The sequence below is a fragment of the Papio anubis genome, chromosome 18 (genome assembly GCF_008728515.1).
Source record: "Papio anubis isolate 15944 chromosome 18, Panubis1.0, whole genome shotgun sequence".
Classification (NCBI taxonomy): domain Eukaryota; kingdom Metazoa; phylum Chordata; class Mammalia; order Primates; family Cercopithecidae; genus Papio; species Papio anubis.
The window spans coordinates 18,316,860-18,333,044 of NC_044993.1; the positions used below are offsets into that span (position 1 = coordinate 18,316,860).

The 16,185-nt window shown below is 44.9% G+C and overlaps 1 protein-coding gene across 2 annotated transcripts in view; it reads right to left on the bottom strand.

Annotated features, from left to right (window-relative positions):
• Positions 1 to 16,185, bottom strand: part of ZFHX3 (zinc finger homeobox 3) — a 264,904-nt gene that overhangs the window by 44,809 nt on the left and 203,910 nt on the right. The window contains exon 5 of one of the 2 annotated variants that reach the window (XM_009196784.4): positions 2,350 to 2,454. In XM_009196784.4, the coding sequence (XP_009195048.2) occupies positions 2,350 to 2,454 (105 nt within the window). Of the gene's footprint in view, positions 1 to 2,349; positions 2,458 to 16,185 lie in introns of both variants that reach the window. The other variant, XM_017953504.3, reaches the window with a different exon arrangement.

A 16,185-nucleotide genomic window follows, 5' to 3' on the forward strand; every position in this document is an offset into this window, starting at 1 on the left:
GAAAGGTCAAGGTACCTTGAGTGGGGTCACACAGCTAATGAGTGGCAGAGTCAGGATTAGAAATCAAGCACCCAAATCGTGACAACAAAGGACAGATGGCCCAGAAAGTCACCCAGTCGTCAAACTGTGTTTGTGAAATCCTTTTCCCCAGCTCACTTGGTGATCTGTTTAACTGCTATCTGAGCCATTTGTTTCGCTCTCATTCAACGTTGAGGCAAAACCAGGATCATGGTCCAGGCAAAGTCCCACAGGAGGATACGTCCCCCACTACATTTAGGGCCTTCCTTTGAGCACAGATGGTCATCCTCTATTCCTCGGTCCTACCTTACACATCCTCCTAGGGTGTTTGGCCGTAACCCTCAATGTTGTCTGGAGTTCAGGCTTCTGGACACCACACAGGCCAATCTGAAGGGGAACGCTAAGCACGGTGGGCAGCAGAGTCCACCTGGTGTGCCGTCCATTCATTCGGCTGCAGTATGGCCCTGTCTCTGTCTCCCAGGAAACACTGAACAGTAGTGCATCGCCCGCCCTGCATATCCCTCCCGATATTTGGGAACTATTGTACTACCTCTCTAATTTCTCTTTTCTAGGCTGAATGACCCATTTCTTCGGCTTCTCAAAGGCAATATTTCTCAGCCCTTCAGTCATTTTCATTGCTCTCTTCTGGCCTCTCTCCAAGATTCTGTATCTTGTTTAAATAGTGAAGGCCAACATTGAATATGATTTAAGAACAGTCATGCCTGGAAAAGTAACAAAGGCCCAATGAATATGGGCTCTAGAAAGTAAATACTTTCTCAAAAACGAAAGTATTGTAATATTAATCATGGTAGTAAGAATTAGGTTGATAAAATAAAATCATTTTTGTTGCCTGTCACATCATTTCCTCTTATTTTCTAAAAGACTTAACTGTCCCCTAAGTCTTCTCTGAAGTGACTTTGCTCCTCCTCAGAAACCCTAAGCTTTTTTAGTCTCAGCTCTTCTTCTCTTCAATATAGAAATCTTATCATCTTGAGAAATGGCCGTCCTCCTTCTCTCAACACCAGTTTTTCCAGAAATAGCACTTTCTGTCTTGGCTTCTTCAATGTCTTCTGCTTTGGGTAAGATGTCCCCCTTCCTGGCTGCACTGCTTGTCTCCCCTTTGGGTGGTTTTCAGCATGTGAGTGCTCACCCTGGGGGAGGGGGAGGACAGGAAGAATATCCAGGGCAGGCACCACCTGTGCAGGGCCCTGCCCAGGCCCCCAAATGCAGGACAAAGATCACCCTTCACTGCTGACTCCCTTAGAATTTTTTTTTTTTTTTTTTTGATCACCCAGGCTGGAGTGCTATGGCATGATCTTAGCTCACTGTAGCCTTGACCTCCCTGGCTCAAGCACTCCTCCCACCTCAGGCCCCCAAGCAGCTGGTACTACAAGCGTGCAACACAATGTCTGGCTAATTTTTTGTAGACACAGTGTCTCACCATGTTGCGCAGGCTGGTCTCGAACTTCTGAGCTTAAGCAATCTGCCGACCTCAGCCTCCCAAAGGGCTGAGATTACAGGCGTGAGCCATTATGCTCAGCTGAGAATCCTTCCCCCCCCCCCTCGCTAAGATAGAGTCTCACTCTGTCACCTAGGGTAGAGTGGCAGTGGCTGGCATGATCAGGGCTCGCTGCAGCCTCAACCTCTAGTTGAGGGTTCAAGTGGTTCTCCCACCTCAGCCCCCCGAGTAACTGGGACTACAGGTATGTGCCACCACACCCAGCAAATTTTTTTTTTTTTTTTTTTTTTTTTAATTTTAGTAGAGACAGGGACTCGCTATGTTGCCCAGGCAGGTCTTGAATTCCTGGCCTCAATCCTACCACCTCAGCCTCCCAAAGTATTGAGATTCCAGGCATGAGCCCCTGTGCCTGACCCTTAGAGAATCTTGAGGCTAAGAATCAGGGGTGACCCTGATCAAGTTCCACATGACAAATCCCTCCACTGGCCTTGGGAGCAGGTGGGACCAGCGACTGGACCTTCAATAGAGGAAGAATGACATCAAGGGCATTTTGGTGAAGAGCCACCAAAGAGAGGTGACCAAAACTGAGATGCTCTTGCACAGAGCTTGGCACTTACCTGGATACTCAATAAACAAGTTGGCTTTGGTGCCACTTAAAAAGCTTAACCATTAAAACATATAGTATAATATAGTATAATAAAGGAGAATAAAGGTGACTGCTCAAAAAAGCAAAATGAAATCCCCCTCCCACATGACCAAAGCCAACAGAGTTTTTCTGGGCAGACTAAGGATGTGTCTGCTCCCTGACTTGTTAGCTCCATTCTTCCAGGGAAGGAAAGATTAGAAGGTTCGAGGGCAGCCACGCACACTACCTGCCCACTTGCCCTGGTCTTTCTCGCCTCCACCCTCTTGCTCCTTAGCAAGCTCCTCTGGATCAGCAGCTGTTTCATTGGGTCCTTCAACATCTTCAATGGCTTCTTCTGAAATGGAAGAAAAACATGTCAAGGGTTAAAAATAAAAAGAAGATGAAGGACTTTTGGCCCCTATTGCAAAGAACTGCCAACCACAAAACAGACACCAATGACTCGTCCCCCTTCTCTTTCCAGAGGCCCCTGAGAGGCTGACTGTGCTAAGGATATACCAAGGTCTGGGTAAGCAGTGGGGACTTTCCTTCTGGGTAAACAGCTGGTATGAGGTTGTGACTTGCCCCAGACATGTGGCCATTAGGTATTTCCAGATAGATTCTGAATGCTTCACTTGGCTAGTTCTAACTAAAAAACCAATCCTGGCTGAAGCAGCAGCTCCACCTGAATCCCTGAAGTTGCATGCAAGTGTTTTACACTTGAAAATGCAACACGTGGCCACCTGTTCACTTCATGCCTAGCTCCATTCCCAGAGCCTCCCAATGCCGGTCTAGGCATTGGCCTAGACCACCCCCCAGTCACTGACCCCTCACAGGGCTCACAGTGCCTATGCATGTGCCAGAGGGTGTGGGAGTTGTTGGAAGTCATTCAGGTTGTGAAGAGTCATAGAGTATCAGTGATATGAGTTCATCAGTTTGAAGAGTTCCAAAAACCAAATGGCATCTTGTGAGCATGCCAGGAGGCAGTGGTGGGAAGTGAGGTTTGTAGAGTAAAGGATAAAAATTTGTAACAGAGTCACACACTTTCTTTTTGAAGCAATTCCATCCTTCACTCACTACGGGTTTAAAACTAATGCAGGAAATGTCTCTCCAGTTCAGTACACAGTGCTACAGTGAAGGCAGAATGATGGCTGCCAACGCTAGGTTGCTTATGAAGTGAAATGTCATTCGGCCAAGTGGGGAAGAAGAGAGTAAGATACTCTAGATACTGAGGGAAAGAAGGGGAGACACTTCTCTCTTGCTTTCCTGGCCCTCTGAGTCACATTATCCAGAGCATGCATTCAGTAAGAATGGGCTAAGGGAATGAATAAAGTGGACAAACCAAGGTGAAATAATTTTAATAAAGATGAAATTATTAGGAGGCTATGAAGAGGACATTTTCTCAGGTGCGCAAGCATGAGGGCAAGGATGCCCACATCTGTCAGTAGACCAGACCCCAGCAAGGAAGTACTGGGTCTGGCTTAAGATCACTGGATCAGGCCTCTGTTGAGCACCGCCAGAGGTCTCTCCAACCCCAATTCTACTTTTCAGTATTTTAAAGTATCATGCCTTCTGACCCTCTAGAAAACAGCCTCTACCCTGACGCTACTTTTCAGTTTTTCAAAGTGTCATGCCTTCTGACTGTCTAGAAAACAGCCTCTAAATGTATCTCACGAAGAAAGTAGGAGTACAAAGTAAATTGGTCTTAAAGAGTTTCAAAAACACTGAGGAAGGAGGTGTCTATTTAGAATCAGATTGTCTTGACTCAAGAGATGACAGAGGTCCAAGGTCTGGAAAACTGAACTAGTGTCACAAACGTTCTTTCTTCCTTACCACCAAGAGGGAGCTTATGAGGCAGTCACTGGGAACACAGGTGAAATACGGTACTGCTTATTTTCATCTCCAACTCATATTCCACATATAATTTCTATGTCTCCTTCTTTGTCTCACTGCACAATAAAGTCAACATCAAGTTTCCCTAGCCTACCCTTAGTTCAAACAGAGAAAAATTAGGCAACCACAGCTTGAAGTCAATCAGTTACAGAGCCCCACATTTCGACACCATACATCATTTAGCAGAGAAAACATGTATAGTTGTCAGTAGAGTAATAACAAATTACACAGCATGACACAGGAACTATCTTCATTATGTCCAAGTGGGATGTTCCGAGCACATTTTTAGGCTTTCAATAAAATTGTTCAACACTATAATAAAATTCATCTTTGAATGGTGATACCAGCATTCGGTCAATGAATATTATTACATTAGGTCTACCCAGATGAGCTAGGTCCCTTAAAGGATCCTTATTTGTTCTAATACATGCTGTGACACAAAATATCTGTAGTGTTGATACATTTATGCCTAGTGTTCTATTACTGGAACACTAAGCTTGTGGGAGTTATTTATATCTTACTGCTGAAGGTCATTGCCAGGGTCTGATTTTTCACACAAAAAAATTTTTCAATCTCTGGCATAAATGGGTTAACCAAATTTGATTAGGCAAAGAGATGGCTCAGTGGCCTCTCATCTCTAGTGCATACATATGACCACCTTAGATGGGGAGAGTCTGACACCTACAAACTACAGAACACCCTGAGATGGTGATGAGCAGTGTCTGAAGGTGCTGCTCAGCAGACATGGGAAGGGATGTACCCACTGGGGGACCATCTCCAAGCCAGCACATTATACAGCCTGCAGCTATCACAGCAGAGCATTAAAAACTCACGGTCACCCGACACTGACCCCAATTCTTTGAGCCTTACCAAACAAATTGTTGAGAAGCTAGAGACTGTAATGTATAAGCAGATCATTGATGCATCAAGCATGGACACTGCATGTTGCTTTGTGAATATTCCTGGAGCGCTCATTCTGTGAGCCCACTTGGGCCTTTGCTTTCTTCCCTCCCTGCCCTACTGCAAGCAGAAAATGAAGGCAGCTGAGTTCCGATGAGAGGATCAACGAAAGAGGTTATTTCAAGAACTTATTTTGCTTATCTCTCTTTTTTTTAAAAGATTTACAAATCAAGTCCTCTTCTTGAGTTCCTAGGTTTAATATTATCATTTGTGATTCATTCACTAAAAGACTGCTCTATGCGTGGCGGAAGAAGAAATGATTAGGAAAATCCTGGATAAGCCAGCTCCCTTTCAAGGGGATCAGTGTAGTGTCCTCAGCCCCCCACCCCCACCTAAAAACCAGGTCCCATTCAGCCCAGCCAGCTCATCTCTGCAGTTCCAGCTGTGACCTAAAGGTGTCGCCCTCCGCATGGCGAGGCCCGGAAGGGCTGCTGGCTGCAGGAGGCAGAGTCTGGGACACCTAACCTGAGCATGTGGAAATAATATATGTCTTCAAGTGAACTGTCTGGTCCTGTAGATATAAAATAGGGCGTTCATAAGCAGTTACACCATCTGTCTTTATACCATCATCATCAACAGCAAGAGGAAAAATAGCTCTTTAAAATGGATGAAAGCCCAGGCTGACAGTAACCGGAAAACTGTGAGCTCTGAATACCAATAAAGGTAGAGAAATGATTAAAAAACAGAGACGCAAACTGAAAATTCCTCTGGACAGCTCAGGCCCACGATGCTTTGCAGGCAGGGTGTGTTTTATTGGTTCCGAAAGCATAAAGCAAGCTGCTTACCAAGAGCCAGGCCTGGGGAAGGGCTTGGTCTCCCCGCCCTGGAAACACGTGGGAACCAGGGGCAAAATGGCATCCCACTTTGAAACAGAAGTCTGCGTCCACACGCTAAGCTCCTAGGGCTGTTATCTAGGAGCCCTTGTTCTCTTTAGGAATGTAGATTTGATACACACATGCTGGAGAATGGAGGAGAGGTTTTTTGTTTCTTGCTATTTTTCCCCACGGATCACGGATTGCATTCCCCCCTCTTCTGCGAAGTCAGTGGCAACTGGCTGGGTCATTATTACAGAGGCTGCAGATTTTTTTCCCCTATAATATCAGCTACTGACAGATGATGGGAACAAGTAAAGACTTGATGGACTGATGATCAGTTTTATCTGGAAAATCCTGTCTTTCCTATAGAAAAAGAGACCAAGACACATAACAGCCACTGTGCCATTTTTAAGGCTGAAACAGACAAATCAAAACCATCTTCTCCTTCAAGCATTTAACGGTATTTCTGATCCCAACCAGAGCACACTAGGAATGCTTTCCCAAGGGCATGGCCAGGATCTGGGAGAGGAGGTCATCCCCACTCCCCTAGTTCCACCCTGGTTCTGGGCAGGAGGTAGCAGGCCCAGTGCCTCCCAGACAGCTCTGTGTTTTAGAAGACACCAGAGAAGGTGCCTTTAAAACCCCTGTGGAAGCCCACAGTAGTCTCAAACTGGAGCACCCCCTCCTGTATGTGTTTTCACATTAAAGAGTTAGGGAAATAAAAGCAAATATTGGAAAACTGCAACGTCTTCCTAGGGTCCCTTCTGCCTTTCATTTCCATCTTCAACGGTGACCGAAGGCCTTTAAAAATCTCTTTTCTGGCTGGGTATGGTGGCTCATGCCTGTAATCCCAGAACTTTGGGAGGCCGAGGTGGGCGGATTGCTCGAACTCAGGAGTTTGAGACCAACCTGGACAACAGAGTGAGACCCCCATCTCTACAAAAAATGTAAAAATTAGCTGGGTGTGATGGCACACCCTTGTAGTCATAGCTAACTCAGGAAGCTGAGCTGGGAGGATTACTTGAGCCTGAGTAGTTGAGGCTGCTGTGAGCCATGACTGCATCACTGTACTCTAGCCTAGGCAACAGGCAACAGAGTGAGACCCTGTCTGAAAAACAAAACAAAACTCTTTCCATCACCACCTCCTTTTTACAACTACTTCTCCCAAATAGCAGTTAGTTACTAGTGCTTGGCCAAATCCATTCCATCCTGCTCATCAGTCAGGCCACCTGGTTAAGTGCAGAGCCCTCAAGTGCAAGAACTCCAGCAGATAAATACCTTCTAAAGGGGAAAGCTTCCTAGGATAGCTTCAGTTTTCAAGGGGATGATACCCCAGTCCCAGAAAATTTCCCTTCAATCAAAATGGTTTTGCTGACCACAAATGCAAATTGACCTCTTAATATACCTTATACTTAGCATCTTGGTAAAGGTGACTGCACAATTCCCCCATCGGTGGTGAAATCTGCTTCCAAAGGAGGCAAGCGTGCCAACTGGCAGCCCTATGGGAATTTGCACCAATCTTATGAACAACCTGGAAACTGGTTCGTGAAAGCAGCACCAGGCAGAAGCCAAAAATAGAGGTGGCATCACCACAAAGTCAGCATTCAACCCCGCAACCTCACTGAACACACTCCCTGAATGCACCACCCAAGAATATGTTCCAGTTGTTAAAAAGGTACTATTTTCCCAAATAATGGGGCCGAGTGACAAGTCCATGGGGGGTATTCTACGAATCACTTACAAGCTTGAAGGAAGGGGAGTCAATCAATGATTAAGTCTAGTCCCTCTGTTCCTAACTCTTAACAGGATAATGCAGATTAATTCAAACCTTCCCCAAACCTGACAAAGCCCCCATAGTGCCTTGGTGTGATAGAAATTTAGAAATTCTCCTAAGAATCAGGGTATCTGTACCCGAGGCTCTCACATGATCATGTTACTTAAATAATACACCAATCTGTGATCCCCGAAGAATGAAATTGTTCTTTCCTTTTTCTTTGGAGGGAGCGATGTTTGCGGGTGGGGGTGAAATAAAGTGCGTTTGCCTGTCGGCAGGCTCAAGAGCTGAGAAACATTAGCTGTCATGAACCACAATCAAATCAGGTTTGAAATATTTAGCAGTGGCTTGGAAAATGCGGCGGTGCAGCTCTGACAGGCGAGATGTGCACAGACACCCACTTTCCATTATAATGGAAATATCAGGCCTGTTCTGAATATGTATAACCCAGAAAAATGTATTGATTTTTCATTCGGCATTAAAAAAATGAAATAGCCTGCAGCTGTCAAAAGCCTTTTGTTAAAAGCTCATCTTTCCTGGAATGAGGTTTACCAGAAACAAGTTTTAATTGTATATAGGACCTCTTCTTTGAAAAACAAAATAACCAATCTGCTTACTTTGAAGATAGAGTTAAAGCTTTTCCTTTCTCCATTTTCAACCTAATTAACCCAAGGACGACCACTGAAGCAGGCGGGAAAGGTGGGGTACACCCTGACCATCAGGAGTGACATGGAGGGTGGCAGCTACAAGTGGCGTTTGCTGGTGTCTCTGTAGTGGGTGGAAGGAAGGACTCGGGGATGTGTCTCGCTCTCTTGTTCCTCTAACTCCTGTGTAGGTGCGGCATCCTGAGACTCATTGTATACCCTGGCCAATCACTTTTCTTTAAGCCTTGGCTGACACAACTGGAAAACGAGGGCAGAACACTCTAGCGTGTCCAATCCTCTTGGCATTTTGTTATCAATGGGAAACCTCTACTGGCTGCAAATATTCTACAGAATATGCATGCTTTATTTTGCAAATACAGGTCAAATCAAATCCCACAATATAAAAGATGACTACTAAGGCCTACACCACTTATTTCAAATAAAATCCAGTGCGTTATAATTCTGCTACAACAGAAACTTATAACAGAATACAATCTGTAATGCTGATAGACGGGCAATTGTGTTGCTCCCAGCTTGTTACTTCTACTCCCGTTTTCTCTCTCCAAGCCAGAAAGGAAGAGGCTAGTGGTGGTAATCTTTGTGACTACACCGATGCAGGTGGGCCACTCCCTATGCCATTCTCCCTCTGTGACTTTTGGGCAAGTGGAATCTCATCGAATAGTGACCAGAAGTCCTGCCAGTGACTCTCCATGTGCCCCAGCTTATATCCTACCTGTACCGTGACAGCCAGATCCAGAATGTAGTAGCCTACTCTGCAGCATCCCTGACACATCTTCTCCAATATTTACTCTGTGGTTTTATTCCATGGTGTTCCTCCAGCCCTGGCAACCCGGCTACATGCCCGAGACGTAACTTCCAAGCAGTTAGGTTTTCTGGGTGACAATGCCCTGCCTCAGAAATTTTCCCTTAAATCAAGGTGGTTTTGCTTACAACATGTACAAATTGTTCTCTTCACACACCTTACACTCAGCATCTTAGTAAAGGTGACTGCATGTTCTCATGGATGTGCACGGAAAAGGGAATTTACCAATCTCCGTGGAAGTCCTCTGTGGATAATCATCTAAATCAAAAAAAAAAAATTACCAACCAACTTTGCCCATTCCGTGTTCCACCTCTTAGCAGAGTATATACATTCACTGAGGAAAATGCCACATCACAAGAGGAAGGGCCTGGGATCCAAACCAACACTGATGAGTGGGACATCTTGAGCTAACCCTATGGTAGTCCAGGCAGGAAACCTCAAAGGGGTGAGACTGAGTGCAGATGTGTGTAGGGGGTGGGGGCAGGGGAAGCAGGCAGGGGCTCTACAGCTGGAGCATCTATTTACTCATCAGAAGTGTAATATTTTTCCATCTTCTCAGGATATCATTTCTTTTCCAATGGGCAAACTCCAGTGCATGAATAAAGCTCAAGACATTCATGCCCATTTGCTCTCTGCGTGGATGATAAGCACATGGGCCTGCCGCACTCCTGTGGGCCTAGGCCTCTAGAAGCTGCCTCTTCATTAGGACCCAAGTGCACTGAGTCAGTGAGACACAGTGTGGGAAAAACAGAGGCAGGTCTCCCTCCAGGGGCGCCATTGCCTTCATCCTTTTCCATTTTCTCACCCACTTAAGCTCTCTGCCATGCGAAAGACCTTTCACTATCTGCTGGACTAAACAGTCAGGGGTCAGCCTAACGCTCCTACAGGTTATTTTCCCACCCTGGTGGCTTACCAAAAATAAGTAGCCAAACTGCTAACAAACTGCTAGCTTGTTTTAAACAAAACAGCCTTCTTGAAGATGACAATGACACAAACAGATTTCAACCCTCTAAAAGTGAAGAGGATGGAATAAACAAAGAAACTGGGGTCACAGAAAACATCAGACACACACCCTGGCTCCAATGATGATTTCTTTTTTTTTTTTTTTTTTGAGATGGGGTCTTTCTTGGTCACCCAGGCTGGAGTGCAGTGGTGCAGTCATCGCTTACTGTAGCCTCAAACTCCTGGGCTCAAGCGATCCTCCTGCCTCGGCCTCCTGAGTAGCTTGGACTACAGGCACATGCCACCACGCCAGGATACTTTTTGTATTTTTAGTAGGGATGGGGTCTCACTATGTTGCCCAGGCTGGTCTTGAACTCCTGGCCTCAAGTGATCCTCCTGCCTTGACCTCCTGAGTAGCTAGAACTACAGGTGCACTTCACCATGCTCAGCTAAGGTAAAAAAAAAAAAAATCCTAGAGATAGGGGTCTCACTCTGTTGCCCAGGCTGGTCTCAAACTCCTGGGCTCAAGTGATCCTCTTGCCTTGGCCTCTCAAAGTGTTAGGATTACAGATGTGATCCACTATGCCTGGCCCTACACACACTTTTTCACATGGATCCTTTAAATAATCATTTTACCACAAGAATTCTTTTTACCACTAGATGCTCGTTTACCAAATACACCTAGGGCCACCGTGCCTGTAGTTTCTGGACAGAGCTTGAAAGGTGGTGGAGAGCTGCCAGCTTCCAAGGGGGTTGCAGCAGGGAGGCCCTGCAGGAAAACCCCACACTGAAGGAATTCAGCCTCCTGACCGCCCCCACCCTGACCCCCGTTCCTGTCCCCCACAACCACCATCCCTGTGTTTTGGCATCAGGCTGTAAGAATCAACACTCTGAAAGCAACTCTGAGTATTATTAAAAATGACTAATTGGAGAATAGAGACCATTTATGCTTTTGTATATTTGAAGATCTTACCACTGTTTACAGAAACAAGAAAAATGGGGATTGTGTGGCAAGAGGCAGACTGGGAAGGGAGGGCCAGGCTGCAGCCTGCCTGCGTGTTCCGCCCCTGCTGGGCAGAGTGTGGCCCAGCTCAACAAGAACGCAAGCCTGGGGGAGCCTCTCCATTTGCCTTTTTACTTAACTTCACCTCCAACTTGAGCATTGACAGGAGAGAGCCTGTTACGAGTCCAAAGCGGCCAGGGCCTATTAAGGCCTCCCGGAGAAAATTTCCCCTCTTTTGAGCTGTCCCTCCTGTGGGAACAGCACAGAATGCCAGAGCATGAAGTGAAAAATGCTGCCGTTGTGTGGTGAGGGACGGGTCCTGCCATTTTTCCTCTCCCAGGCAAGACCACTTGGCCATTTGAACAGTTTGTCAAAACCACACTAGAATTACGGGGGTGGGTGGGGGTCAAGAGAGGAGAAAAAGGGAGGAAACGCCTAGAGCCAGTATTGCAACACGTTCCATTTATCTGTGTTCTTAGCAAAAGCACCTGGGTTGCCCCCTGCAGAAATCCAGAAAGGATAAAAGTAAATGTGCAGCGACAAAGCACAACGGAACGAAATATGTTGCAGACTCGCCTGGTGGCTATTCACAGGAAGATTTTTTTTTTTTTAATAACTGAAAGGTGTGAGTTCCAGTTTGTAAAATACAAACCCAACCCCGAAACACTCTCGGAATACACACTAAGTAAGAAACCTAGCTAGGTCCCAGCACTCTGAAGTAAACGGAATTCAGCAGGGATTAGTTCCCTCGGATTTCTACGGAGCCATGATTGTTGCTGTTACTTTCACACATGAAATGTAAAAAAGGCAAATTCCCCGAGCATGTCTGTAGCAGAGTGTGATGTGATTGTGTTGTCATTTATGGGAAATAATCGCAGGCCCATCTCTCCCTTCTCCCTCCCCCATTTTCCAGTCCAAATAACCATGAAAAATTACACTTCAATGTCAGGGCGACGACAAAGGAGGCGCGCTCTCTGGGAGCTCAGCGGATTTGCAGGGGTTTTTCCTTTCTTTGGACAAAAACTACCTTCAATTGTACTTCATTTAAAACGTGATCTAACAAATGCATTTTGACAAGTTCCTTTCTCTTTTTCTCCTTTCTTTCAAACAGTATTTTACACAGTTTAACCTCACACCAAACTGGAATGTTCTAGAAAGAAGGGGCATGCAAAATAGAAGGTCCTTGATACCCAGAAGGGTGTCCCCCACCTCATTAAAAACAAAGTAGTCAAGAAAAATGATTCCAACACAGTATGCTACTGGGAAAGAGAGGAGCATGTGAGAGAGGAAATAGTATGTCTTAAAGACAGAAAATTTGATAAAGGCCAAAGGAAAGCTGGAGTTGATAGAAAGACGAAGGTCTCAATGGAGTATCTGCTCATCAGAATTAACCATTTTGTGGATTCAGAGGCATCATCTAAGGTGTCTAGATTTATGGTCAGAATCGAGGGTTCATGACAATGGGGGGGGGATGAAGAAGGGGAGTTTCCCTGATGGAGTACCAGTTCCCTCCTGTCCCCTTCCTCTGTAGGAAGCGGCATTTTTCAACAGAGCAGATCTGCCTGAAAGGTTTTTAGCATGCCAGGTGTGAGGCTGAGCAGTCCCTACAAGCATGTGTCTTTCAATAACAACCTGCCGGAAATAAACACTGCCAGGTTTCCATGCTGGGAGGGAAGAAAACAAGACAGATAAACACACATGAGTGATAGAGAGTAAATTAAAAAAATTTAACAGTTTCCATTAAAGAAGACTGGTATCTCCTTCTGAATCAAAACTGACTTGGCTTGTCAGGGAGAGATCTTATGCTTAATGCAAAAAAAAAAAAAAAATCTGTGTTTCCTTATTTATTTATTTTTAATTGGAAAATGTTGGAAATATATGGATGAAAAAGAGTCAAGGAGGGCCTGTAAGTGTACTTAAGGATCTATATACAAATGAAGGTGTATGGGAAATGAACAGGATGTACCAGAAGTGATACTAAATGATGGTGATTAGAACCTAATGGGTATAAGTGAAACCTTGTGGGATGGCTCTCGTAACGGGAACATCAACGGTGATGGATGCAATCTATACAAGAACGACAGCCAGGGAAGGGGAGATGGAGGGGCAGCCATGCAGGCCCAAGGCATTTGCAATGCTTGGGAGACACAGTTTGACAATACCAATGGGAATGATGGAATATTTGGGGCAAAGAGAAGCAAAAAAGCAAACAGAAAAAGAGAGAGGTAAACATTTTGTGTCTGACCATCGAAACAAACGGCACACAACAGAGAAAAATAAAACCATGACTCCAGAGGTCTGAGTCACATGAAGATACAAATGAGGGACTTGAATTCCCTGTTTGCCGCCTTACTCTGAAGCCCACAGTGTCTGAAGAATCTCTAGCCTATTCAGAAAACAGCTTCACCCTTGCGAAGCACAGAACTCAGGCAGAAATATGAGTTTACTCCCACCAGTGGACAGCAGAATCAGGAACTGACTGTCAATGAGCTTCGTTTTGCATGATCATAAGCCACTAATATGCACAGCTGGTAAAACAAGCTGATTCATAAAAACAAAGCACAAACAAAAGGCTTACACTTTCCAAACCAAATCTGGGGAACAGAAATCAGGCCAACTTCAGGCAATGTTGCCCCCAGAAAAACACCAGCTAAATCTGCTCTCCCTTGGCCAGCCCCAAGCATCCACAAAGGTCACTGTGTATTTACAGGTTGCACATTCAAGAATGCAATGCTAGAAACGTGTGAACGAACACCGGAAGTGGCCAAGGAAAGACCCTTGCAAACTGCAAGCATCCTGGGGAGCCTTCGGGTGCCTACCACAAATTCCCTGGTGCCAGCGCAGAAGAACCTAACTCTGCCAGAAGCCAGACCCAAGACATTTCAAGGTGCATCTACACGTGGAAAGTCAAAAACTGGGCCACTCTCCAAAAACCATCCAGTCCCAAAGCGTGCATGTTTGAAACAAATAGGCAACAGAAGCAACATGTTTCAGTTATTTCCTGGGAAACTGTAAAGAAAGTGAAGCAGGAAGCTGAGGTACAGAAAAAGTCCAGAGGTTTGCGTTCAAGAGCTTTCCTCCATTAATGGGGTTTTTGGAAAAGCAGATGGAATTGCTAACTTGTCATTTTTAATAGGCACCTTGTACAGCTATTCTATGTCCAAAGGGAGAAAGAATATTGGATCTTCCTCCTCCTTTTTAGAAACTCAGAAAGTAATGCCAGTAGTTGGATCCAAAGCCTCTATTTTTTTAAAGTTTGGATCCTGTACAATGAAATGGTCTTTTGCTAGGGTTTAACAAAATGCCACCCCCACATCCCTTTCACAATGATTTTAGCTACAGCAGCGCTCCTCAAATCTCCCACAGCTACTAAACTGCCCTGTAGATTCAGCCTCAGGACTCGCTGTTTATCTGTTTAGCTTTTCCTCCCGTGAGGTATTTCTCAAACCTAAGAACAGGCTAGCAACCCTTGAAAAGCAATACATTCCATTCCACAAATGCATACAGCAATACCTCTCAAAGCCCCGAAACACACAGCGATAGTCATCAAGACAAACACTTGAATAAAAGTAATTTAACTTCTAGACTCACACCCCATCCTGTTTAGTGGGGGGAATATTCGAAAACCATAAATACATGAAACCAAAGAGAAAGAAAATGTTGCCATGAGATGACAAAATCATCAGGGATTAGGCAGAAGGTGCAGTTTAGTGACAAAGAGTTGGTACTTGAGACAGAAATAAGGGATCTACAGAAATTCGTAGCACACAATTACATTTTAAAGAAATAATCTGGGATGCCGAGATCCTTCCGTGTGCACACTGCAGTTGGAGGAAGTACTAGAAACCCGCTGACAGAAAAATCCTTACTTCAGACTTCCCCAAACTTTCCTAAGTGAGCAACTTGGTTGTTGTTGTTTTTTTTTTTTTTTTTTTTTTTTTTGGCTTTTTGTTGTTGTTGTTGTTTCTTTTTTTGAGACAAGGTCTTGCTCTGTTGCCTAGGCTGGAGTGCAGTGGCACCATCTCAGCTCACTGCAGCCTCAGCGTCCTGGGCTCAGGCAATCCTCCTGCCTCAGCCTCCCAAAGTGTTGGGATTAGAAGTGTGAGTCACCATGCCCAGCCAGCAACATTTCACAAGTGAAATATAGAAACTGGACAGTGAGAGAATAAGGAAGGGAAACTTGAAACAAGTGAAAGGTTTTGCTTCATTTTGTAAGGCCAAGATTTTAGCAAGGAAGGGTAAAACAAGCCAGAGGTGTGAGGATGAACTAACCAAAGGGCAATGCAACACTGAAGATGAGACCGCCCCATGATTAGAAAGAATAAAGTAAGTGATTCTTCACTTGCCAAGCAACATCTTCAAATACGAGGAGGAGGAGGAGGAGGAGGAAGGTGATTTAGATGGAAACCAGTGAAAACTTTCAAAAAACGAACCCAGGTAAGGCTGTATCTTAAAATTAAATATATATTATGGTTTAAAAAAAAAACAGATCAATTTCTGTTAAGAAGAGTTAGCCTATGAGTTGACTCAGCTACTAAAGAACTTTGATGAAAGGTTAAAAAGAAAAGGAAATGTTCCAGGAGAATGGAAATTAAGACAGAAAACAGCCTTGAAGACAGGTAACCTAAATAATGGAGATACATAAGCAAGAAAAGATAGAAGGGACATTGGATTAAAAATCTAGCTGTGTAAAATTTAGCTGGATACAATTAGGATGGCAAAAGCAGAAATTTCTTAGGTGTTTTAGAAACTATAACAAGGATAACTAGGCAGAACAGTTCAAACACGAAGAGAGCATAAACATGAGGGAAGGAGGAATGAAGGCTGTTCGCAAAAGCCTGGTCACTGGAAGCTTCTACCTGTGTTTTGAGGTATTTGGGGGAGGTGACCACAAGTAGCTTAATTTTACAGACTAGGAGACCAGGGATTAGAGCAGGATAGGGCTCCAAAGCCACACAATGAGGAAGCCTGAAGAAGGGTGTCTAAAGGAAGATGAAGGCCATCAGCTACGGAGGGAAGAAGTGCTCTGGGAGATGCTTACACAGTCAAACAAGACAGAAGCCAAGGGCAGTGTGAGTGGTGCAGCCTCACACCCCGCTCCCTGGGTGCTGGCTCTGCAGGAATCTTCCCTCAATCAAGGTGGTGATGTTGAGGCAGGTGGATTCTAATAATGGTACCATAGTTGTTCAAAGCAATGCCTAATTTTTCTTTACATTTTAAGACAAATGGCAC